Source organism: Cottoperca gobio, chromosome 3 (assembly GCF_900634415.1).
Source record: "Cottoperca gobio chromosome 3, fCotGob3.1, whole genome shotgun sequence".
NCBI lineage: Eukaryota > Metazoa > Chordata > Actinopteri > Perciformes > Bovichtidae > Cottoperca > Cottoperca gobio.
In genome coordinates this window covers 13052954-13080510 of record NC_041357.1, presented here as the reverse complement: position 1 = coordinate 13080510, position 27557 = coordinate 13052954, and the positions used below count along the sequence as shown (strand labels likewise).

General features: G+C 40.8%; 1 protein-coding gene across 1 annotated transcript in view; it reads right to left on the bottom strand.

Annotated features, from left to right (window-relative positions):
* The window catches only part of fbn1 (fibrillin 1), a 58438-nt gene that overhangs the window by 5257 nt on the left and 25624 nt on the right, over window positions 1-27557 (bottom strand). The window contains 33 exon segments of the mRNA XM_029428782.1: window positions 444-566; window positions 811-936; window positions 1948-2154; window positions 3000-3125; window positions 3996-4127; window positions 4614-4736; window positions 4834-4953; window positions 5074-5193; window positions 5280-5342; window positions 5460-5612; window positions 8182-8307; window positions 8969-9088; window positions 9188-9313; window positions 9408-9524; window positions 9609-9734; window positions 11457-11579; window positions 12459-12584; window positions 12670-12741; window positions 12894-13052; window positions 13141-13263; window positions 14423-14548; window positions 15068-15136; window positions 16206-16373; window positions 16498-16620; window positions 16806-16928; window positions 18486-18611; window positions 18704-18826; window positions 19310-19432; window positions 23476-23601; window positions 24209-24334; window positions 25098-25220; window positions 25341-25466; window positions 27079-27204. Of these exon segments, the coding sequence (XP_029284642.1) occupies window positions 444-566; window positions 811-936; window positions 1948-2154; window positions 3000-3125; window positions 3996-4127; window positions 4614-4736; window positions 4834-4953; window positions 5074-5193; window positions 5280-5342; window positions 5460-5612; window positions 8182-8307; window positions 8969-9088; window positions 9188-9313; window positions 9408-9524; window positions 9609-9734; window positions 11457-11579; window positions 12459-12584; window positions 12670-12741; window positions 12894-13052; window positions 13141-13263; window positions 14423-14548; window positions 15068-15136; window positions 16206-16373; window positions 16498-16620; window positions 16806-16928; window positions 18486-18611; window positions 18704-18826; window positions 19310-19432; window positions 23476-23601; window positions 24209-24334; window positions 25098-25220; window positions 25341-25466; window positions 27079-27204 (4119 nt within the window).

Below are 27557 nucleotides of genomic sequence, written 5' to 3'. Positions count from 1 at the left end.
GGAAACTAAAGCTACGGTAAATAAAGTTGAAAGAGGACCTACAAAGCTGAACAGCACAAGCACACTTGTTTCGACTCACAAACAAGCCTGATAAACAGGAACCCTGCCAGATGCACTGTGTCACAGGCTCTGGATATAGAGTACATGTTCATGAACAAACACGTAGACACACCAGTCCAAAGTCGGTCCAGGAGCATCTTGGGACAGTGAGCCGGACCCACTCAGCGCTGCAGTGGCCCTTAACCTGGAAACTAAGTCAACCAAGAACTTCAATATAAACTTTATTGTCCCCAAGGGGAAATTCTTCACAGCCAAGTACCTGCTGCTGGTCGCTACAAGTGTAATGCCCTCTTTCCAAAAGCACGCCACTGAACTCAACTGATCTGAATACTGTTGGCTACTCTTAAATATTTAGAGGTTCAGTTTTGCTGTGTGTGTGTCACCTTTGCAGCTCTTTCCATCTTCCTGTAGGATGTATCCACGGGGGCAGGAACAGAGGTATCCTCCCTCTGTGTTCTTACAGATGAAATTACAAGGCTTTGGTGCCTGTATGCACTCATCCACATCTAGAGGGAAAGGGAGAGGGAGAGGGAGAGGGTGAGACAGTGGGAGTTTGATCCTGTAGCCAGAAATTCCATAAGGGGAGCTGATGAGACAGACGGACTCGGCTGCATTTTTTAGAGGAGTGTGTGGGCAGTCCACCCACGTAGTTTTGACTCTTTACAAGACAGCAGGAATGAGAACGGGAGGAAGGCATGGTAGGAAAAGAGTCCATAAAGTGTAAGTGCTGGAGGTGAAATGAAGCCTTACCCACACACTGTGTGCTGCTGATGTCAGTGTTGTAGCCAGATTTGCAGGAGCAGCTATAGGAGCCCAAAGTGTTGATACACTGACCGTTCTTGCACAAGTTGCCCATCACACGACACTCATCAATATCTGGACGAAAACAAAAATCGGATGAAAAGTCCAGATAAACACAACTGAATTACCAGGTAATTGCTTGAGTGAGAATAACAGTGTATGATATGAGTCTCAGTTCTTCTCAGAGAATATTTTTGCCATATTATTCCAGGCATTTAGTTATGCATCCGTGTTGTGTCAAGTATAAAAGTATTGACTTTTACTGCTAAAGTAAAAATCTATGCTTGTGAACACAACAACAGCCATCTGTTAATTTAACATCCACCATATCAGTTGTTTCATGTGAAAATAAAACTGCTGACAAATTTACAAAGCATAGCAATTGATGCCGTACCTTTCAGGCAGTGATTCATCTGGATGGTTTCAAATAATCTACACAGTACACAGAAGATTAACTCGCAGAGACATGAACCTTGTTTAGATAATCCATCACCTTGAACAAGTCACTGCTTTATTTTATGTCAGGGTATCTTATGATGGTTATAGAGTTGTGAGCAGGGACACTGAAAACACTGCCTATCGACACAGACTGCCACCAATAGGAGGATGTTATGCAAAAACAGATCGGATTTTAAGACTGTTTGCTTGTTGTCTTCAGGGTTTGATCTGCTGATATCATAGCTAATACATGCATGGTGTAGCCTCTAATGAAAACCAAGAAAGATTATCAAAGTGAATCCAGCTGACTGAACTGAATAGAAACCAGCGGTTGCCTGGCAGGTTGGGGGAAATCTGACTAACAACTAACATGTGAACTACTAGTTTAGTTTACTGTTTAGTGGCTCGTGGTTTAGGGCTACATCATGCAAAACTACCAATATGGTAGTTTTAACATTTTTAGATTCAATATGTAGTTTTGAAAACCCACTTCATGTTAGTTATATTAATGAAATAACACTATTTCACCTAAAACATTGTCAGAGAAAGCTCATTAACTGTAGAAAATGTGCAGTTGATTGTTGATCGATTCTTAGTTCTTCACAGTGATATTTCATTTAAACTCCAGTCTCTTCAGCTGTAAGATACCTCGGCCATCAGTGGTATAACCAGGTCCCAGAGGACACATCTTCCTGTACTGAGTAGTCCCGGGCAGGGGGCAGAGCTCACAGTTGGTGCCCCAGCCTCTGCCTCCATCACAGCAACACTCTGACTTGGTCACCAAGTTCCTGTTACTGGAAGTCATCTGACACAAAGTGGTCAGAACTTCAGTGAAACAGAAGCCTTCGCGGTTATCTGAAAGGTTGGAGGGACAGAAAAGGGAACGTGAGAATGAGACAAAAAGATTAACGCACAAATAAAGAGGTGGGCCCGAAGAATGCAGACCAAACCACCCAGACAGGACCTGGCCTCGGAGAACCAGACGTTAATAGATAACCCACATTGCTCTATCACTACTGTCTGTAAGGAGTAAGATAGCAGTAGAACCACAGAGCTCACTAAATCTCCCTGGTGGTTTCTCACCAAGTTCAGCACATCACATCTATCCAGAAGTATAAATTTAGATTAGGGAGGAAGGCTTTGAAAGGATTTCCTCTCCCCTATCTTGACAGTAACAGACACATGGTTTTAAACCAGACAGTGTCATGAAATAGTTCAATTCCCATTGAGATGAAAAAAAAAGCCAAGATTCAATAGCATCAAACCTTTCTATTCAAATATACAGGGCCATAAACGTTTCACTATGTTAAAATATTAATATTTGAGAGTATTTTTAATCTGAGAGGTACAGTATATCTTTACGATGTTCATCAAACCCATGTCCATGTTAAGACTCCTCAACTGACCATCCTCCTATTATATCCTATTCCAACATCCCATTTCACTCAGAGATGTTAGAAATACAGAAACAAGATGTCACTAATTTAAAGTGTTTCTTTGAGTTTTACTTTACCACCTTATTTCCTACAGGCGGACTTAATACAAGAAGCCCTTTCTGAACAAACAGTGAGGACACAACAGATCCTGATGAAAACGGAACTCAAAATAAGTGAAAATACAGTAAGTTAAGTGAGTCAGAGAACAGTGAAGACAAACATACAGTACGAGTAAGATATATAGATTGATATCAATGTACGTACCGATACATTCAGTCTGTGTGGGGTTAGCGATGAATCCTTGGTCACATCTGCAGCGGTAGCTTCCCACTGTGTTCTCACAACGGCCATTTTTACAGGTACCTGGTTTGGCTGTACACTCATTCAGATCTAACACACACACAGACACAGACACAGACACAGACACACACACACACACACACACACACACACACACACACACACACACACACATACATACAGAGAGACACACACGCACAGTGTGAAGATAAAATGGAAACATTTTTTTCATAGGACTTTCTGTTATATGTCAAACTTAGTTAATTGAAGCTAAAGTGGGAGTTCAACCAGGAAGTCACACATCACAAACACACAGTACTTCTAATGACTCCTTATCACATTTCACATTCATTTCAAAATCCGGGACACAGCCTATATAAAAGGTCATCATCTCCATCACCTACAAACACTTGTTTATGTCTTTAAATTATTGTATATTCTTTAAGCCTAAGTCAGGGTTTATTCCCAGTGCCATGTGTTATGGTGCCATGTGTTACAATATAAAGTGATAATGTTTTTATTGGTGTTGGTTTCTTCTGGCTTAACTAAAAACATATTATTTGCAAAGGTAGGATTTTAAAAACTGTATATATTTTCCAAGTAAATATTCACTAATATGGGTTTTTAATATTTTTGACTGAAGCTGTTGATTGCTAGAATTTTGACAAATATTGAGATCTTAACATTTCATCTTCAAGGCATACATGGGGAGAGTAAAGTTTATGCCCTGGAAAGTCTCTGATGGCTCAAGTCCATTGTATGACGATAACAAGTCCACTAATTACCAGGACAGGAAATGGGTGGGGGGGGCAAACAACTCTTAAGATAGAATTACATTTTTACATTCTTACAGTGTATCAACAGAGATTTGTTTCATGCAAAGTGAAGCAAAGATTGGAGACCATAAAGAAGAAACGATGGTTCACTATTTCATACAGTTTGACACTATGATAATCTTACCCATACAACCATCTCCACCGGGTTGCCGTGTGTATCCAGGGGAACAGATGCACATGTATGTACCAATCAGGTTCTTGCAGGTCATACCTCTGCTGGCACAGTCATCTATACCATCCTCACACTCATTCTGATCTGGAACAAAGAACAGTAAACTAAGACTAAGAGGATGCTAGACAGTGATGTAAGTAACACAGACACTCAAACAAACTGCGGCACTCCAGAGTTTAATGTATCCGCCCAATCCGACATTGCTCTCTGTAGTGCTAACAGGCGTGCAGTGGGAGGGTTGGTGGTCTGTTTGGAGCTCTAATGTAAACAGTGACGCTACAGACATTGACAAGTTCCTCCTGTCTCAGCGCTTCCCTCCAAATACAACCGTTGCTATGGTGCCCGAGCTATCTGAGAGAGCGGAGGTGTAAACAGTGACTCGGCCGGCTACAGTTTCCAGAGAATGTTTTAAGTTTGTCCGAAACAGAGAACTCTTGAGGATCTCACAGAGATAGTGTGTTATGTGACTTTATGGACGGGGCCAGCATGTTTCTATGAGGTACTTGGATTATTTTCTACTAACACTTTCCAGTAAAAGGGGTGTATGAGTGAGTCATTTAGCTGTATTACCTTTACACATCCTCTTGTCCTCACGCAGCACGTAGCCTGTGGGACATTTACACTCGTACGAGCCCACCACGTTAACACAGCGGAAGGCACACAGTAGAGGATTCTGGGAGCACTCATTGATATCTGGACAAGGAACAGAAGGCAACAAGTTACAGTATAGTAGAGCAGGACTACAGAGACTGCATGATGGAAGTGAGAGCGCAGACATCATTTCACATACCTTCACAGGTCATCATTGACCCAGGCTCAAAGCCGTCGTCACACGCACACTCAAAGCCACCAATGACATTAGTGCATGTGCCGTTGCCGCATGGATTGCCAATGGCACACTCATTAGTGTCTGTATTCAAGAAAGTTACAAAAACTCCATTAAAATGTTAGTGTTTGATTGATAGAACATCTACCAAGTACATACATCAGTGAAAGTATGATAGCAGATAGCAAGAGTGAGTAAACTTGCCTTCACACTTGACTTTACTAATGTCCAGACTGTATCCCATGGGACATTCACAGCGGAAAGAGCCGTCTATGTTGACACACTGGCCATTGATGCAAGGGTCATTGAGGCATTCATCAATATCTACAAATAAAGAAAACATCAACACCAAATGAATTTCATGCCACAACTATAACATAGATGTAGGACAACGTTAACGATATACATACCTTTTGGGCCGTCATCTATCCCCGTTTGATATCCCTCATTGGGACAGAGAAGTGGAAAGCCCTCTGGAGAGATGTGAAAAGTCATGATGAATACCATTAAATAATACACATAATGTTGTGCAAGAGATTGTGTTTCTCTGCATATATGTGTATTGTGTGCAGGATAGTAAGTGTACGCACCCTCTCCCTTGGTAGGGCAGATTTCACAGGGATCTCCCCAGCCTTGACCTGGCATCGTAGTGCAGCAGCACGCTGCCTTGGAAGTGTTCTGAGGCTTTGGAGCCTGGCAGCGGCCATTTTCAAACTTGGTATAGCAGTAGTTCACACGGATATCTAAAGGTTAACACACACACACACACACACACACACACACACACACACACACACACACACACAAAGGAAGAAATTAGAGAGACTGAAGGAGGATTGAGTCGTACAGTGTTAATGCAACTAGTAACACTTTATAATAAACAACATTAATACATTTATAGTTCATTAAACTTGAGTTAATATTTATTTTTAAAGTTAATATGGTTTAAGCTATAATTTATGTTATTTTAACAGTCTATTGTTGCACACATTATAACATTTTATATACCATATTAAGTATTTGTTAATTATTACCAACGGATTTGTCTTTTGTGGATCGTTTGTAAAACATTTATCAACATAGATGGACCAGATATTTGTTAATGGTCAATAATTGGTTTGTAAACTGTTTTCAAACAGCAGCGATGATTATAATACCTTGTTAAATGGTTTCTAAATACTTTGTAAAGCATCTATAACCATTATTTAAAAAGATAATTAATACTTTGTTATAATATGTGCAATAATAAATAGTTATTAATTAATATTGTCTCTTATTAGCTATGATACAATATATATATATACATACTGTATATCATTTATAAATTAATCATTTTATAATACACAAACTAATGATAAAATTACTAATAATTAATAAACATTATTAATTGTTATGTCATTGTTTGTTAACAGTAAACGTATATAACGTATATTTATATTACAAATTAACTATCAATATACCATTTATTAATGATGGTTATTCTAAAGTTGTAGCTGCTCACCTGTAGGTAATGTTAATTGACTAAATCTACAACATTGTCTTTCTTAAGAATTTTACTTTAAAACCACATTTTTACATTTTTTGGTGAAGTCTCTGCAGTGAGGACAGAGGTCGGCTAATTATCCTGAATGATTTGTGCCAGTCTTTCTCGCTGCTTCTGAGGGCTCTTGTTCGTCCTGGACGAGGCAGGCACTTACTCGTAATGAGAAGCATATGGTCGTGCTCTCCTGCTAGCACTGGCCTTCACTGAACTCAACACAAATAAGCTTTCTGACCACCATAGATCACACACTCATGCACACACACCTGGCTCAGAGGCAAGGATCACACACATGAGCACCTGGTGCTGTGAGGAGAATGTCAAAGAGTGTCATGTTACTTTCCTCCATGAAACTGATTTGTCAGCCTTTCTGCAAAAGAGATTTATGGTGCTCTGTGCACAGCTGTTGTGCAAGTGTGTGTGAGCGCATGCACATGTGCATATGCGCGTGGATATGTCATTCTTACTTACCCTAAATTATCAGTGCTATGTCATTTAGAAAATCAGAGATATAATTGAATACAGAAAAAAAATAACAAATAATGAATTAGAATATTAAGCATTGAAATAAATCAACACTTTACAAGGTCTGACAAGTGGTGACACACATCTAATGGTGGTGGGGGTGGTGACGGATATTCAATGGTAATGATTATGGAAATTTGCAAAACCACTGCAACATTATAATTTAAAACATATCATCAATTGGGGACCGGTGGCCTTGTGGTTAAGACAAATACCAAATACTGTTATCGCAATATCCCAAGTATGATTCCAGCCAGGGACCAATGTTACTCTGTCTCTGCCTATGTTTCTATCTACTATATGTTTATATATCCTATCTTGCTATGCTAAACTGGACCTGAAGGTTTCCATGTTTTTCAACTCTGTGGCAGTGAAATTCTTGTTCTCAGGCTTTACTACAAAATGTATAAAAATAAAAACATGGAAGTGAAAATGAGAATCTAAAACGAGCACAGGTTCAGTGGAGGACCATTATTCATAATAATTATTGAGATTTTCACCCTTCAGTATAACTTTATGATTCAAAGCAATATTTGTGATATAATTTAAATCCAACAATGAATCATCTGTAACCGTCTCCCATCTATGTTTTTTTGATCACTGTTGTCATCTGCGTGTTCATTGTCTTCATGTCTATCATCAATTTTAATTGAAAAAACAAGGGTTTTCTCAGTGGGACAGGGTTTGTCTCCATTACTGCCCTTGTTGCTCACTCTCCACCAGCTCTCCTGTTTATGCCCCAACCCTCAGTCCAGCACTTCTGACACTGGAGAGAAAAGTGAAATACAAACTGTAACTGATGATGTCATCACTTCAGTGTTTGGAGGGGGAACTCCCTAACAGAGGACGCAGCGCGCGCCCCACCCAACCCAAAAACACACATATGTACTCACACACACACACACACACACACACACACACACACACACACACACACACACACACACACACACACACACACACACACACACACACACACACACACAGTGAGGAAATGGAAAAGTGATCTGTTCAGAGCCGCCCTTGGCCTGGTTGAGGCAGCAGCAGCAGACCCAGCTGGAACACAGTGTGCTATCATGAAGGAAAAGTCTAAAACCACTGGCTGCTGCTTTGTCTCCAATAGCACTCAGAGTCAGACTATACAGATACACTAGTATTTACACTTTGAACTTCATGCATAAGATAGGTTCATAGCCTCTTTTCCACCTCTTTCTCACACCCACGCACACACACACACTCAAAATTACCTAAACATCTGCGTCCGGAGGCAGAGACCTGGAAGCCTTCGGGACACAAGCAGATGAAGCTTCCTTCAGTGTTGGAGCAGGTTCCAAAGATACACATCTCGGGCGACTGGGAGCACTCATCAATATCTGACACACAAAGAGGAACGCCATCAAACACCTCATCACATTTACAAATCCATCAAAATCCATTTCTAATTTCTACAGAGTCTCAGCCTGCAGTGCTTCATTGACATCTATTTCTTCCTTGAATTACTGTCTTAGCTGCAAGGATGAAGTCATACCAGTATGTCATGGCCTATTCAAATGTGATAAAACTGAATGTAATCTCACTAATGGATCGTTGGATAAAGGTGTATTATAGCCTCCATGTCACGTGTTTGAACATTTCGATGACTAGCCGCTGCTGTTACTGAAGCTCAGAATTCAGTGCTGTTCCTCCCTGCTTCCAGGAACAGAGCACAAAGCAGGAATGTGTTGAAGTCTGCCGAATATCTCTTCATCAGCCCCACTGTATAAACAATCCAAGTGTTGGGCTTGGGCCCACTCCCACGTGTGAAAGGGAGAAGAGGGGTGTTTTCTAGCAGCAAGGCAATCGAAGAGAAGGAGGATGTAAGAAGAAGCAGTTTATTCTCTTCTTGTACACCTCAGCAGAGCTGTGATTTGTACATGTAAGCCGGTGTTCTCTGAATTGCCTGAGGTAAGATTCACTCACGTCTGCAGATATTTTATTACTGTAGAAATTCCTGTTTTGGCTTATATGTATTGGCCATACTTCAGGCTGCTGTACCTTCACAGGTTTCCTCATGGAGATAGTAGCCAGATGGGCAGATACACCTGTAAGAGCCATCCAGATTCAGACAAGTTCCTGCACCACATGTGCCTGGATTCACTGCGCATTCATTAATATCTGAGGGAGGGAAAAAAAAGGAAAACATAAGGGATATACTGTAAAACATATTTATAACATTCAGATAAACATAAAAAAGGTAAAAAGTCAGCTCCTTACCTGCACACTGTCTTCCGTCCAAAGTGAGCTCATAGCCATCGTGGCACACGCAGAGGAAGTTGCCCACGGTGTTCACACACTGCCCGTTTCGACACAACCCCCTCTGTGTCGAACACTCATCGAAATCTGATCAACACAAAAACACAATATATCACATGAAGACTATAACTCTCTTGCTTTTTCTCTTTGACTAACTCACATCCACAGATGACGCACTTACCTATGCAGTCACCGTTGTGTGAGTTCTGAAAGCCGGGGTAGCAGAGGCAGTTGTAGGAGCCCACTGTGTTCTTACAGGTCCCGTTGCCACAGGGTTGCCTCTCACACTCGTCCACGTCTGAAACCAGAGAGCGTCATCACAGCTTTACCTCTCAGACAGCACTCACATCACATGTCAAACACAAGCGAGAACACAGCTTACCGACACACATTGACTGGTCCCGGGTCGTTTTGAAGCCATTGGGGCAGATGCAGCGGTAGCTCCCCAGCATGTCAATGCACTGACCAGGGTTGCATATCCCAGGGCTCTCAATGCATTCATTTCGGTCTGAAAAAGAGGAAAAACGATTATCACACTGTGTGAATTTCAGAGTTGAACCACAAAAACTATTACTGCAAAGCGGTGAAATATACAGTCCTTCTGAAATAGCAACAGTTATAACCGGAGTCAAATGACTAAAGGGGAGACACTACAGGTGAATAGGGTAACCTAATCCTCATGAGCCTTCCCCAGTTGATTACTTACCACAATGATTGTTTTGTATTACAAGTTTTATGAACTGTTATGTTTAAATATGCAATATATTCAGAAATCTGTGATGGCTTAATTTCTTACATTTCTTCCACTGGTATAGTATGGGGTAATCTTTGAGACCCCTTCAAATGATGATCCTCTTTCTGTCGTGTTACTTTGTGTTCCCAAGGGTACTGCTCCATTTGTATTTATCAAATATGTCAAAAATGTTCATAACAAAATAACAACTTTTTCTCTCCAGTTCTGTATAATAAAAATGTGTCTTACTATTAATGTGAGTGTATGTTCTGATAGCCCATCATTTAGCTTCTTCCAGTGTTCTCTGGCAAGGCTTTAAACATGAATAGACCATTGACTACTCTCTACTTTACTCATCATTGTGAAACCAACTGCTGACTGGACGAACTTTGGGCCAACTTTAAAGCATGAACAACTTGTAGACTGGAAACACTGTAAAAAGTCTCCTGAAATTGGATTGACGACAAATCCAAACATCATACTGTGTGAGTTATTTTAATCATGTGAGTTATGTATTATGTTTGGTTACACTCACTAAATTACTCAATAATATAGTGTTATCATTCATAATAAATAACTTACATAACTAAAATAATTGTAATATGTTCAATTTAATATAACTTTAATGACATGTTTACTTTAATTACATATTTGTCGCTAGCTACAAACAATCTCTAATATGGGCATTTATTTATTTATTCTTTCATAGGACACGAAACTGCCCGTTAACTCTGTTGCATGGTACAAGAGCTACATCATAACTATTTAATTCAATTCAAAAAGACGTCCATTTTTAGATACATTTCACATTTTGTCCTGCAGCAATGCTTCATTTTTTTTTAATCACTATAAATCACTGTTTTATTTATCACTGCATATAATTCATTGCGGTCATCATTGTTTCCAGCCACAGCTCCAGTTCTCTCTCACTGACCGTTTGTTGTTAGGACTTGCAGGAATATCAGGAAGCAAAAGAGGATGTTGATTCAACATTTGCTTATCGGTGAGGATACGTTCCAGTCTGACAGCGACATGTTTCAGATATACAGCAGCACATGTTCAACAGCTCAACACATGCTTCACATTCTCTCTTCCTTAATAACAAGCCCACCATGTAGAGTTCCTCCTCAGCCTGACTGTCACTGCCTCTGGTGCTTCATCTTTGACTGGCAAGAATGTGCAGTTCAAAGACTTTCATGTGGCTGAGTTTGATACAATAGCTTGAGGAGGTAAGAGGTCATCGGGTCACAGGAGGATCCAGAGAAGTCAGAATCATCCTCATGGAAGACAGCAGTGTTTTGGCTGTTTCCTCTAATCTGTTCTCTAATCCTGCTCCATGTTTCCACCAGTTCTGTATAATCTCCACTGAAGCCATTAGGAGTGTTGCTGTTGGTTGAGTCAACAGTAATAACCATGTAACACCAGTAATTTAATTTGAGTGCTGATGACACCTTCCACCTTTTTAAAGGCCACAGCTGATCACCACACCAGCCTTACCTAGACATTGTCCTGTGGGGGTGAAGCGATATCCAGATTTACACTCGCAGCGGTAGCTTCCTGGCATGTTCAGGCAGGCTGCATTCTGCTGGCACACCGGCCCGTTCTGACACTCATCAATATCTGACAACAACATGGCAGACACAGTTCAGACACTTTTACAAACAGGGTATAAATACATGTAAGTACTTTTACTGAAGTACTGTACTTAAGCATGAATTCAAAATACTGGTACTTTACTTGAGTATTTAAATGTTATGTAACTTTATACTTCTTCTCCACTATATCTAGAGGGAAATATTGTTATTTTTTACTCCACTACATTTGTCTGAAAGCTTTAGTTACTTTTCAGATTCAACATTTTTCATCCACCTTCAAGTGTTCTTTAAAATCCTGCTTGAGTCAGCTGGAAAATTGCATCGTCACAAAGCTGAAAACACGGCTGTTTTTCTGAGCTCATGAAAAGCTGACTTTTTAGAGATACGTGGTTCTTGTATGATGATCTTATAGAATATGATGCATTGCTGTAGATTACACTACCCAACAGTATATATATATATATATATATATATATATATATATATATATATATATGTATATATACACACAGGAGTTCAAATTAGCACAACCTTAAACATCTACAGCAGTAAAATGCAAAATACGTATTAATGTATTAATCATATATATAATAGTAAAACAGTGACAATGAACATTTCACTGCATTATGACTACCTTTACTTTTAATACTCTATGTCAATTCTGCTGATAATAGTTTCATATTTTACTAAAATAAGGTTTTGAATGCTGGACTTTTACTTGTAGTGGAGTATTTTCACACTGTGGTATGAGTACTTTTACTTAAGTAAAGGATCTGAATACTTCTTCCACCACTGTATAAATATAAAAAACACTGACTTCATTTAAAAACTCAGTAAGAATTCACAGCATTTTACATTTTGGTATCACTTTCAGTAGAACTTCAACAGCAAGAGCAGGCCTTACCTTCGCAAATCAACAGCTTGTCATTGTAGATGAAGCCGATGGGGCACTCACACCTGAAGCTGCCCACCATGTTGATGCACACTCCATTCTCACACACTCCTGGGATCTCCCTGCACTCATCAATATCTAGCACATGGGGAAGAAACAAGGGGAAAAGATGAGAACAAAACAAACGTTTTATCACATAAACCTTTCAATGGGGAAATCTTACCAATGACCCGTCCAGTGGTGATGTCGATGTAGTATCCTGGTCTCTCGCTGCCGCACAGGATCGCAAACTCGTCTGGGTGGATATAAGTTTATAAAGCTCACTTTTAGTTTCTTATCAGGGTTCCGACAGATTAAGGCAAGAAAGATTTTGCACTTTTAAAAACTATTTTTATGTCACGCTTTCTACACATCGGTGTGTCGCCATATGTGTGTATGAGACCTCACCGGTGCTCGGCACAGGACACTGTTCACAGGGTTTATTCCATGCACGGCCGATGTTGTAGGAGCAGCAGCACATCTTTTTGGTCATGTTGAAAGTCAGCTCTCCGCCACACGTCCCGTTATCAGAGTCAAAGTTCCTGTAGCAGTAGCTTTTCCTCATGTCTGTGTGTGTTAATAGGAAAGAAAACAGAATAAATGCCACGCATGACTGAATGTTAATACCATTACGCTGGTTGATACAGCGACTTACCCATGCAGTTGTTCCCTCCATTGACCTGCATGTAGTCGACGGGGCAGATACAGGTGTAGTTCCCGATGGTGTTGTAGCACTGGCCTGGGCCGCAGATGCCTGGTTGTTCACACTCATTGACATCTGTGCACAGAGAAAGGGAAAAGCAGAAATGAGTCCATTATTTTGATAAACACAGGGTTTGAATTACATTTCTTTAGTTCAGCTTCCTCACAACTTATTTTTTACTTATTTAAAACTTAGAACTAAATGACTGTAACTGTTTTTCTTTGCTTTTGTTAAACCGTAACTTACTTTGCTTTAACCGCTGCCCATGTCTATTCTTCTTATGTCTGTCTAGTGTTTTACTTGTAATGTAATTGATTTGCCTTACATATTGACTATTGTTTTAAACTTATTGACTTTAGACTGTCAACTTCACACCTGACTAACCTAGAAAATTGTATTTCTAGGTTATAAAATAACCCCCAATTCCCTCATCATCTTGTGCGAAACTACTTTTCGTCCCCGGTCCAAAAGGACCACGGCCACAACCGCAGCAGGACACCAGCTGGAATATGCGTTTAATATCTTCTATTCATATCGATTATAATTGTCTTCCTTATTTCCATATTTTCTATACTACAATTCTTTCTCCACCAACATTACTGCCAGACAGCAACAGACACAGTGCTTGTTTCTTCCGGCCAAGCTAACAGCTGAAGACATAGTGGATGTGCAGTCCTGGACTTTATAAAGCAGACGCCCGCTTTTGTTCTCCTGGCCAACAAACACACGCTAATTAAAATGCCGCCAGCCACATGTCATTGTCTAACCCTTAGCCCCCTCCTCTCCTCTCTTTGTTCTTGTTTCTCTTTTCTAAACACCCTTCTCATTTATCTATTTTTCCCCCCCTATCTTTCATTCCTCCCTCTCTCCCTCTCTCCGTCATCTCTGGCCTGTCTACAGGGGACTCAGTGTACTTCCCTGAGGAGAGGGCTGACCACATCAGAGCCTCGCTCCTCTGGACATAGTTAGGCGCTCAGCTGCCTCATCATCCTCACGGAGCTTTGCCGGGTTAGCAGCAGACGGGGAACAAGAGCACAGACATATTGAGCCAGAATGAGCTGCAGTGTCGTCTGCGGGACAAGAGGGTCCAATATTTCTTTGTCTTTTTGCTCTCAGTGCTTTCTCGACGGCTGGACTCAATTTCCTTCCCACTGAAACGTCCCAGGGCAACAGCTATAGAGGAATAGGTCACCTGTGTGTTCACGTGTCTGTGGGGCATGTGTGTGTCTAATACCTTCACAGACTCTGGTTTCTGCGTTGAGGGCGTAGCCTCTTGGACATTCACACTGGAAGCTGCCAAAGGTGTTGATGCACTGTCCTCCCTGGCACAAGCCTGGCAGCTCCTGGCACTCATTGATGTCTGCCAGAGAGAGAGAGAGGAAACATTCAGTGGGCATTGAGGGATGGGAGGGTGTGTGTTATCTGTGTGAATATATGTAAGTGTGCACAGGAGCAACCTGACAAACACACGAGGCTGCGGTCGAATAGTCTTTTTGGCTCAGGAAGGTTCCTAACTGAGTGAAATGACAGCCGTGATAAGAGCTGGTCAAGTTCTCTAAATGCTAAGGAAAGGTGCTTAAAAGCTTCCTTTCTTATATCCTTTAGCAGAGGTTTCACTGGACTATCCTTTACGAAAACAAAGGAGATAATGGCAACCCACAATTCCTTGCAGGAGCCAGATTTAAAGCTGATTTAAAAACATCCTTCTAAGGAAGTGTGATTCTGTTTCAGACAGGAATCCTTAATTGAATTATACAGCATTGAATTTGTCACTGTACTCATTTTCTTTATGTGTTAAATAAAGTGCTTAGGAAAAGACATAGGACATCATTCTTTTGACTATTTGACCGCAGCTATAATAGCATGTGTGCTGCCTGACCTTCCAAGATGACAGTGATGGGGTTTGGTCTGAAGCCTTCTCCTCCAGGACACAGCGTCTTGTACTCAGCTGTAACACAGCACCATAACACATTAACAAGCAACAATGACACAGCACACAATCAAGGTTGTTTTATTGCAGGATTTGACTGTAACAGTTGGCTGATGGTCAAACGTAAGGTTAAGTCACTGTCTGTTGTGCTTTTTCTGTGCCATCTCAGATTTCAGAGTTTTACACGGACCGGACATGACTGCAGCTACTCAGAATTACAAAGCAAAAAGAAAAAGTTTTCTTCTTGTCATAGAAGGAAGCATTTCCTGGAGCTGAAAGGGATGAGTCATTCCCTGTAATGTTTTGAACCATCTGTTGGCAATTTCAAGTAAGTTGCACAAAGCTGTCTCATCTTTACCAGCAAAAAAACACTCAACAACTCTCACCATGGTACAAAACAACTCATAGAAGGATTTGATAGGATTGTTAATCAAAGCCAGTGACCCTGAATTTACTTTGCCAGAAACTTACATTCAAAATCAAAATTTCAGCCAGTTTCCTGCCCACTGAGAAGTCAAAAGGCTAGTCATGTCTTCACTTATTAAGTGATGGAGGACAGTGTTGTGAGACTGAAACTTAGACAACTGATCTACATAAACTGAAAAACGTTGGTCTCAAGGCAAAAACAATGACACCACAAAGTAGCAACAATGTTGCCATTCATTACACACTTGTATTGTATTATCTGCAACTGACTCTACTGTGAAAATAACAACAACAATGATCTTTACAGTTATAGGTACTTCATGAGTTCTGTGGTGGAGTTGGATTGGTGGAAGTAACTTCATGAATGTTGCTGCATCTCTTAAAAGAAAAAAGTTTCATGTTGTTGGTAAGTAAACTAAAGTGGGGTGGGGGCGCCTTTTTTCCAAGCTTTGTCTGAGGGGAGGTTCACAATCTCAGACTTTGAAAACCCCTGATTTCAAATATCAGTCAACTACTGTATATAGCTAGGTGGCTACTGGGAGGTGTGACATGTCACCTCAGTATATCTTGGCTAGAGCTCACAAACCTTGCTATTAAACTGAAACATAAAAATAACCATGCATAATGCACGCAAAGTCTAAATAGCGATGGGGTGACTCACTTGAGTTGACAAAGGGGCATGATTCACATGGATTTCCCCAGCCCTGGCCCAGGGAGCAGCAGCAGGATGCTTTGGAAACACCAACTCCAATCTCATTGGAGCAGTCCAAGCTCTCTGAAGCGTCTCCTCGGGAACGAACATCCAGGTAGCAGCTTCCAGAGCGAGTGTCTATATTCACACACACAGGTGTTCAAGTATACAGGTTGTGTCTTACCTTTGCTTCAGAATAAGTTCTATGATATATTTAAATCCAAGCGGCAACAATGTGTAGCAAAAACTTGTTGAGTCTCACCTACACAGCCCACCCGAGTGGGGTTGAGTTCAAAGTCTGCAGGGCAGTTACAGTGGTAGCTTCCAGGGATGTTGACACACATGCCATTAATACAGATGGTCGGGTCTGCACATTCATTGATATCTGAGAAGGAAAGACAAAGCAACTGTTTATAAATTCATCTCCTCAATAATGTATGAGCGTTTTTCATTTGCTTTCCCTCTGTTCACTTTTGTCGCACCATTTCTTTTACACTCTTTTAAATCTCCTCAGCTCATTGGGGCACAAACAGAGCATCATTGGGGAAGGCAGCTGGACTGGTGTCTTACCTGTGCAGTTGCCTCCACTCCTGTCCAGTTCATAGCCAAGGCTACATTCACATCTAAAAAGTCCTGGGATATTCTGGCAGCGTCCATTGACACAGATATCAGCAAAGGTACATTCGTCTATGTCTGTAAAAGAGACAGAGAGAGGGAGAGAGAAAGTGATAAAGAGGGGGAGAGAGAAAGAGAGAGAGAGGCCCAGCTGTGAGGGATTAGTGGATCATGGGATCATGGTGGAAAATTGGCAGCCAGCAATAGGAAGTGAAGGCCGCTCACCTCTGCTAAAGAATGACAGTTCTGGGGCAAAAAAAATGCCCAGACATATCCAGACAGACGTACACATACACTATCAGAGCAGCAGCCAAGGTTATGAAATTGTGCTCTTCCACATCATTAGACTCTGCACAAGTAATTACTGTCCAGTCCTGCCTAAGTTGAGGCAGGGAGGACTGGACAGGTTATTTCAGGATGTTTGACACATCAGCACAATGAGGTCTGCTCAGTCAATTGAATCCAGCAATGTCTTATCACTGGAAGCATGACTCACACTCATCTGCTACCAGTCATAAATGTGCTCATGTGTCCACAGTAGCTCAGCTCGGAATTTCGAAGATCCCTCCTCAGTTATTTAGGTTTACATGTAATCTTACATCACCTTGATGTTTTATTCTACTTATGTAAATAACATCACAATGAAATAGATTGCATGTAAGCATATTGTCGAGGTTATGTCTGAAAGGTGCATGCAGCTTTGTCTCTACACATATCATTTCAGCCAGCAGGATGTCAGGAATGACCCTTTCAGACTATATGGTCTTTTGTTGCCACTCCCTTATGTAGCCTTTGTAAGTCTTTTTTGACAATAAATGTGCAATGCAATGACAATTTGTACTTTAGGTGTGGATTTCTATGATGCAAAAAAAGGGTTCCTTACACCCAGTCCATTGTTTTCTGCATCCGAGAAAACTCAAAGACCACTCTTAACTGTATAACATGGACACTAGCCAAATAAAGGTTAGCCACTAAACCTTCTGTCTGAGTGTGAAGAAGACAGACGCTGGCTTAGTTAGCAAGTCCTGTTGCCACCTTAAAAGGTTATATTTTCTTATGTTGCTCAATCATACACAGGGTAACAAGGAGTGAAAATAGGTGGGAAAAAAGGGAAAACAGACAATGACAAAACCTTAATCAATAAAGATATTTACCTGGGCATTGGTTGTTAACACATTAGCTAACATAATGTTATCTAACAAGAAAATGTTGGGATAGCAAGGTTGTCATCTGCTCATTTTACTCTCTCAGGAAAACAAAAAAACAAATGGCTGACCAACTGACTTTTTTGATAATATCGGCACTCAAAGAAGCCACATTTGAAAAGAGAACAAGGAAAATGTTGTTGATCCGTTGTTGTTGTTGTCAGTCCCTTAGAAATGTTTACACAACTAAAGCAACTGCGATGATGTGTGTACTGTGCGCAGCGTCTAAAATACTGCCTCATGAGTTCTATTTGAAGGCATCATCTGTTTGTTTCTCCAGGCAGGAACACAAACAACCATTCACATGAGTCACACGAGTCACACCAGACCAGTTTAAATTAAAAAAAAAAATTTAAATCAAAATTTAGGATGTGGGCACAAATTCAGATGTCTGGAACCAAGATAGTCCAGCAGTGTTGTATTGTCTTACCCTCGCAAGCCTTGCCGTCAGGAGTGGGGATGAAGCCCATGTCACATTCACAGCGGAAGCCTCCAGGCATGTTCAGACAGTGGCCACTCTCACACAGGTTGCCGTTCTCTGCACACTCATCGCTGTCTGTAGTGGTGATGGAGCACACAGTCCGTAAACACACAATGCATTCGTGTATCTTTTAAAAAAGCAAAACAATGTGGTTTTGTATGTGTGACCTGAGCAGTAGAATCCATCTCCAGAGAACCCATCCTTGCACGCACAGCGATATGAGCCCATGGTGTTGAGACAGTCAGCGTTGTTGTTGCACATGTGTGTCCCGTTGGAGCACTCGTCCAGGTCTGAAACACAACAACGTCCAATTACATGTATGCACATGCAAAATACTTCATTCAAATGTTGAGGAAAGGATGAGGTTGGTGATATTCCATATAACTGTGGAATTCTCTACAGAATGATTTAAAGGGCTGTATACATTTTCTTCAGTTAAATTATTTTATTAAAAATTAATAATTAGACTTGTGTGAAGTGGCAGGTCAATTGTTTCCTTACTGGACTGTGAATTGTTGTTGTTTATGGCTCTTGATTCTTTTTTTTCTTATGTTTGTGTTGTTAAGAAGTAACTGTAATTGACAGATCTATTTCTATTGTTTATTTATGTTTTGAGTAAGGGGCAGGCAAAATAAGATTGTTTCTTCTCTCAGCTCCTTTTCTGTCTTTGAATGTGTAAGTAGAGTTGTGTTTTGAATTTGAGTTTTCTTTTCTCTTTATTGTGCACTATCAGGAGCAGAACAAGTAAAAATGAAAGATGAAAAAAACCTTACCTGTGCATTTGAGGCCGTTGCCAATCCATCCTGGAGCACAGCTGCATTTGAAGCCGCCAGCTGTGTTGGTGCAGGTAGCATGTCTGTCACAGTTATGGGCTCCGATCTCACACTCATTGACATCTGAGAGGAAACAAACGAGAAGCCATGTAAAGAGAAATAGACACCGATCTGATGGTCTGATGATTTGGGTCTGTGTTCTCATTACATCGGGGTTCTTGGCATTGTGGAGCAATTGATGCTTGGTTTGAATCGCATAAAGACAGCAGCAGGAGACGACAGGACTAAGTCTTTCTGGGTCACTGTCTTCATCCATGTATTTCAGAGCAGAAGGCATTCGGCACATTCTCATGATCTCTGATACTAATAGCCTTCCTGCAGAGGTTTAATGAGCAGAGCCAGTCCCTGGATTTTCATTGTGCAAGTGTGTCCAGAACAAAAAAGGCCAAGAGGGAGAACGATATCCTAATGCCAAGGCCTTATTCTGTCTGAACAAGAATATTTGAGGTTATTTTAGGCAAAGATTTCCCTCTTTGCACACAGACACTGCATCTCTCACATGAGGCTTTAGTAACAGCCTTCTTTTAATGCTCATGTTTGGTTTTCTCACTACCCCAGATGTTAAGTTTGGACATATAATCTTCCCCAAATATAATTTCTATAAAAATGCGATGTGGTAATGTGCCAACTCTACAAATAAACATTCCTTCACGGCAAAACCATTATAATTATATCTGAACTCTGCCAATGGATGAAATAGTGAGGTACTTAGTAGATAATGTGGTTATAAAATACCTTTCTATATTTGATAACATATTGTGTGTGGCGCTGGATTCCAATAAACAGACAACAACAACAATTAATGGGAACAATTAAATTGGCTACTATTAAAATCTGTCCTACCCATAAAGCTGTTTACATCCTGTAGGGTGTAACCAATAAGGATCTCCATGAAGCAAGTGGCGGTGAGTGAGGCTCAGCAGCTCTTGTTCCTCGGGCAGTCCTGACATGATCGACTACATGGCACAATGCAGAAAGCCTATGTGGTGCTACAACAGGGAAGACAGCTGAGCCAAAGCAACCGTGTGAAACACTGAGCAACACAATACCTGGCCCTGAGCCTGACGACTGAGTGTTACAGCTCTGAAGAGGGATTGTGCATGTGTGTGTGTGTGTCCCTGTACATCAAGGGAAGCCATGCTATGAACTTGATCAAGAAGTTAGGATGTATAAGCCAATGAGACACACTCCTCTCTGTGTGTCTGTCTTTTTGAGGGTAGTAATTCAAAATACTGTCAATTAGAGATTAGTGCTGCTGGTTTACAGTCTTCCTGAGGAGAGGGTACGGTATATTTACACTACATTTGATGACGGGCCTTAATATGAGGGCTGGGAGCAAACGAATCTTCCTGGATTACAGGCAGAATTCAAGATCACACACATTCTCTAGTGGAAATGTAAAATGCAAACAGGGGTTGTTGCATGTGAGAAGCGTGTCAGCGGACACAGCTGGTGTCAAAGATGAGGCTTGATTTAACTAGTGCTGAATGTTTGACAGATGAAGGGCAACAATAAAAAGGATAATAGCACAGAATCACACATCTGCCTACCTGGCTGTCTTGCTGTCTCCTAGTTTGCATGCCTGCCTGATTGCCTGTCTGTTTGCATTACAAGTCTATCTGTCTACCTGCCTGTCTCGCTGGGAGCGATGGGACGATATAGGATCGCAATGAAAAATCCCTCACAATAAGTTAAATGTAGTGAATTTCCATTATGGGGATAATTGTGAATATCCTCATCATGGTAAAAAGTGAAAACGTAAAAAGAAATATGGGAATTATCATGTAAGAAAGAACAAACTCACACAATATTGCTATTTACAGTATATATATGTCATTCTTTCTTTAGTTAGATTGGGATATTTTGGAGAATGGAGTCTTGTTTTATATCCAGTAGAAGACAGTAATGCAATGTTTTGGATGCAAACCACCTCTAAAAACAACAGAAGAAGAAGAAGAAGAAGAAGAAGAAGAAGAAGAAGAAGAAGAAGAAGACACTTGTACTTGTCTGGTAAGGCAGTGGAAGTTAATGCTCATATGTTCAAACCCACTCTTGAACATGTCGACTATCAACCTGGAGTAGGGCTCCAGTGCTGCCATACTGTCCACCCACTGGAGCCACGCTATTTTCAGGAGTTATCAGATGGATTTTGCCAGGGCTTTTGTTTTGAAATAGTCAGTTTGCTAACATTAGCCACCAACAATTACTGGTCATACCAGAGCCAGTAAGAGTGCAGTAGCAACACCTGAGTGTGTTGAGTGGAAGAATCGTGTATTTTTATTGCTTTTGAATTTAACTTTTCACTCTTAAGAGAAATATTGTGTTATTTCTTATTTTTTGCTGCAGTTTTGTCATTTAGCTAGAAGATGATAAAGTCAACTGGCTTAACACACTGATTCTCTCCAGCCCTGTAAACTCCCCCAGTACATCTCCACCCAGTCCTAACTTTACAAAACACACGCAAAGACTAGAAAGTGCTCAAATGTACAAACTAATATTCACACCCTGCCCACTGAGTTGTCAGTGTTGTGAAATAAATAGAGAAATCATTCTTGTGGGAGCTTCAGCAACAGCTGGATCAGATCTGGGCTTGAGGTACTCATCAACACTCACGCAGCAAGATTTAGTCCATGCATACCAACGTGCTCACATAAGGAATTTCGACAATGACAACCAAGTTCTTATGCATTTTTCGTCTAAACATATTGGCAGGGGATCCGAGCCAAAAAGCAGGAGCAGGTTTTGTTCACTCGTCTATAACAAGACATCCTGCCTGCCTGAGAGGAATTAGTGTCTTGATTTCTTGGTATTCTGGGGCTGAAATTCCAAACCTGTGAATCAGAACCGGCTGCTTTACTGCAAACCCAGCTTTCTCAAAAACAAGGAAAATACTGTATGGACATTTTAATAGGATTAGAATTAGAGTGTGTGTGAGTGAGGGAATCATACTTCAGACAGATCTGTTTATTTGCGTCTGAAGGAAGACGTGCTGCTGCTGTGTGTCTGACTCATTTCCATCACCGAGAAGAGGCCAGATAAGGTCACCGGCCAAACTCTCAACTAGCCTTCAACTCCAAACTTTTAAGTGGCCTTGTAAATCAGACTTAACTCTGCCTAGACGAGGAGTGAGTCCAAACTAGCAAAGACTCTACCGGCAGGATGGACTTTGTATTTATGTGTTCTGGAGCCCTTTCGAGTGATTACGTGGTGCAGAACTCTTCCAATAATCACGTAATGTTTAACTGACCTTAATGAAAGAGCAACAAGGGAATAAACAAAGATGCAATGTGATGCATGCATCCGACAGAAGATAGTGACCTCACGGCTCCTGCTACTGTTGCTGATGGTGCATGTGAGTGTGCGTTAATTTATGCGTGTTTGTGACCGTGTTTGTCGTCCAGTTAGACAGGAGCTCTTGAATGATTAATGTAGGAACTGCTTGTGGTCAGCCAGACAATCTCCTTTCATCCTCTCATTTATCACCTCTCTATTTCACTCCTGTAGTTCAACAAAACCACACACACACACACACACACACACACACAGACACACACACAGACACACAGACACACACACACACACACACACACACACACACACACACACACACACACAGACACACACACAGACACAGACACAGACACACACACAGACACACACACAGACACACACACAGACACACACACACAGACACAGACACAGACACACACACACAGACACAGACACACACACAGACACACACACACAGACACACACACAGACACACACACACACAGACACACACACACACACACACACAGACACACACACACACACAGACACACACACACAGACACACACAGACACACACACACACAGACACAGACACAGACACACACACAGACACAGACACACACACACACACAGACACACAGACACACACACACACACAGAACACACACACACACACACACACACACACACACACATCTCTCCTTCACCACCACTTAATCAGCAGCAACCCTCTACTGAGTCACCACCATCATTGTACTCCCTTCCACGTACTTCCACTGACAAGTGTTTTGTTGTGGGTAGTAATACTCAATGTGTGCATTTATTTCGCTCACCTGTGCAGCCTGTGGTTCCCTTGCGGACAGAGTATCCCAGCTCACAGTGGCAGATGAAGGATCCCTTCGTGTTCTCACAGTTGCCACTCAGACAGATGTTTGGATTCAGCTCACACTCATCCACATCTAGACAGGGAGGGAAAAGAAAAGTGGAACAAAGAAAGAGCAAGAATTTTAATTTGCTGAACACAACTGCAATAAAGGAAAGGTTCATGGCAATGAATAAGACTGAATTAGCTTTTTGTTTGTTCGGCCTGCCAAAAAGGTTTGGTTTTGGTAAGCTGTATGTACGTGAGTCACAAATGAATTACGTCATGAACCATATTAAGGCTTTAAAATGCATTTACTTTTAATAAAAACAGCAATAAGAGAGGATGTGTTTGTGCAGACCCATTTAGAAGTCCTTACATTATTGATGGCAGGTTTTTGTTTTCTCACTTAGTGGAACCAGACGTCTAAATGTCACACATTCCTCCCTGCTCAACCCAACACAATGTTCACTGTCTTGTAAATCAGCAACAACAACATTACACTCTGTTCTCTCTCACACACATATACTCATATATCCGAGTCATTAAGTCTTATTTTCATGACTCATGTCTTGGATAACCTTTAAGATGACGTTGTTTCAGTAAATCTCTGAGAACTCCCTGGATCCCTTAAACAGCGAGCTGCAGACAGGTGTAGCTGCTGTGCAGTGTTTTATTTTGGGCATAAAATATGTATCCTTTACCCAGACAGGTCTTCATATCCTCAGATGACATGAAACCGTCAAAGCACAGACACTGGTACGTCCCTGGGGTGTTGGTACACTGGCCTCCATCACAGATCTCTGGGCTCTCCTCACACTCATCAATATCTGATGTTTGAATGCAGAGAGACAAATCAAAAAGAAAATGGAAGCAGACAAAGTGTAGAAAACAGGAACAATGGTACTTAGTAGTAGTATATTTAAACAAGTACATTTACGTCGTCACTCATAAATCAGCAAAATCAATACAGGACACAGCTTGTGCAATAAAGTGATCATTATGCAGAGCAAAGGTTAAGTCATTTTCAGCTCTTCTTTTGCACAAACTACATTGAAATGACCCGTGTACTACCTTGAGCCATGTCTGAATCTGTCTCTGGTGATTAAAGGAATACGAATCAAATGAGTCAGTCTATAAATGACACATGAAGCCTACTGTAATGATCAATAATTAATAACCTACAAGCAAGAAATGCCAGTAATTAACCAATAAGCACTATATACCATTATTTAGTAACATTTTGGATCTAATAACAAATGATCAGTTGTCAGATTTGGCCTTAACCTTTTTCTCTTACGACCAATGTATGCTTTCTTTGAACATGTGCCAGTCAAATCACAGCAGTGATTCTCTCTCTTTGTTGCTGCTCTTAAATCAGGTCTCTCTAAACACAACCTTTCAATTACTTCTGTACTACCACATGTGCAATCTTTGGAAAATGTTCTGACAAGTAAAACCTATCCTTGCCAGTTTTCTTTAGTTACTACGTCTTGACAAATGCGGCAAAACCACATTTAAAATGTTAGAACTGCCAACTGTGAAGCACAGAATAACAGATTAATTATGACAGACAGATACAAAGCTAATTACCAGTGCAGCTTCTCAGATCAGGCATCAGGGCGTATCCACTGTGGCAGCTGCACTCATAGCTCCCCTCGGAGTTGGTGCAGAAAGTCTCACAGCCACCATTCTCAATGGTACACTCGTCGATGTCTGAGAGGCAGAACAAGACACACTGTCACATAGCGCTGACATTCAATCTTCAGATTGCAACAATGACAACAAAAGGAAAATCTTTGAGAGGAAATAGTCAGTGATATGTTCAATACGCACCAACACACTCCAGTCTGTTCTCTGTGGATTTGTATCCTGTGTCGCAGGTACACTGGTAGCGACCGATCATATTGACACATTGTCCGTTCCTGCACAGCCTGTCACTCAAGTCACATTCATTGATGTCTGTGAAGGAACAAAGAGAATTCTTACAGACAATTTATAAATAAAAATCAATAAGGATAACCCACGCTTAAAGCTGAAGGTACCAGCAGCATGTTCGCGTGACTGGACATGAAAATGAAAATCAGGATGAAGCTGATTGATCATTCGATCAATAATATGAAAAAAGATGCCCATCACCATTTCACAAAATGACAAAAGTCCAAAACCCAATGATATTTGGTTTAATACTACAGAAGGCTCGAAGAAAACTGAAAACTGTTCACATTTCAGAAATTGGAACCTGTACTTTTTGGCATTTTTGGGTAACGACAAACCATTACTTGATTATCAGAATAGTTGCCTTTAATTCGTTTGAACATTATATTCATATATTGTTTCAGCTCTACGGTCACACTTAATTTCACCATTAGAGCACTGTAATGTTCAAGTGTTCAAGTGAAAACTGTTTCATAATGGATTCAGTACTTAATGGTGATAAATAATTTCCAACAAGGAATCTGATGTCATTAAATACACTGTATCCCACCCATCTGTATGAAATTTGCTCTACAACCAAAGTTTATTATCATGATCATCATCATTTTAGCACTTCAACTTGTTACTTCACCAGAGATAATGAAGGCCATTGTCTAGGAAGGGATGAGGTGGGCAGTTTTCAGTAATGCTTTCATTGTTTTTATTACTTTGGGTGGTAATAAAGAAAATAAATGAGCGTAAGGTGCAGTTGTTGAGCATTAGGTCATGGACTGAAACCCTCACACGCTTCATTAAGTCATCACAATGACACACAGTGAATAAAGCATGATCCGTTCAAAGCTATGAACTAAACATGGGAGTTGGCAAACTATAGAAAGGACAGGGAAAGTCTTGTTCATGTAGAAAGACTTTGCTGTCGCTACTTCACCAGTCAATTAGGGGCTCAAGTGACCAAAATGAAAAAAATAATTAATACAAACTGACTTATTATTCAGCACATTGTAGCATTTTACAGAAAGTGCAAAAAGAAATAAAGGCTGTAAAAAAAAGGCCGGCCTCGAAAGGATGCTGCATACCAAAAAACAGAACATCTCAGAATAAAAGTACACAACAAAATGTTACATAAACAGTAAAATATACAGTACCATGATACAGTCAAAGAAATAAGAGTAGCATTTAAGATATAAATAAAGATTGATATCTAACTGTGAAAACTGATACTAAACTTTCATATCGTTGGGATTTTTTTTGTCTTTACTATGTTGAGGTGCAAGTAGACCTTTCTTAGCGTTAACATACATGCAGACGCACACACGAGCCTAGAGTTCATACACAGACCTGACACACTCTCACCCCACACAGAGCCCCAGTGAACCTACACATGGAGGCAGAAACAGAGGCAGATAGGGAGGGAAGATCCAAAAGCTCACTTGTCATTCATACAGTCTGCTCTGTGATAACATCTGGACTCACTCATCTTCTTTTCATCCTTTTTGTCTTTCTTTCATCTCTCAAGAAAATAGAGCAGAAACTACATTCTGCCACACAGATTTCTCAAAGAAAGGATGAAAGCGAAAAAGAGGAAAGAGTTTGGAGAGTTCGCTCGACCCTCCTCTCTGATAAACTCATCACTCACCTAGACAGGCCGACCCGTCGGGTGCGATCTCGTGTCCCTCGGGGCACAGGCACTGGAAGCTGCCCTCCGTGTTCACACAATCACCTCCACGGCACAGCAGAGGGTTTCTTTCACACTCGTCGATGTCTGTGGAAGAACATTATATAAAAGTGGAAGAGTTCAGTTTCTGCAAATATTTGTTTCGCCTGTCATCAATTTACAAGAGAGCCCACCGGATTCATAAATACATTTTTGTTCAACTTTGACCTGCAAAGTAGTGAGACTTCAATCTAAGAGAGATTGTGGGACTGACATTCAGGAAGTACTTTATCCCTGTTTATAAGACTGCATTGTTAAAGAATACAAGCAGCAGCTTCACAGGTGGAAGTGATTTTAAGAACTGAGACTGACAAACAAAAATAAAGTGTTTGGTAAAAAGGTATTTTCTTTACTTGTTAGCCTGCTAGTCCAGTCAGTAGAAACAGCCTATGACTGCATCC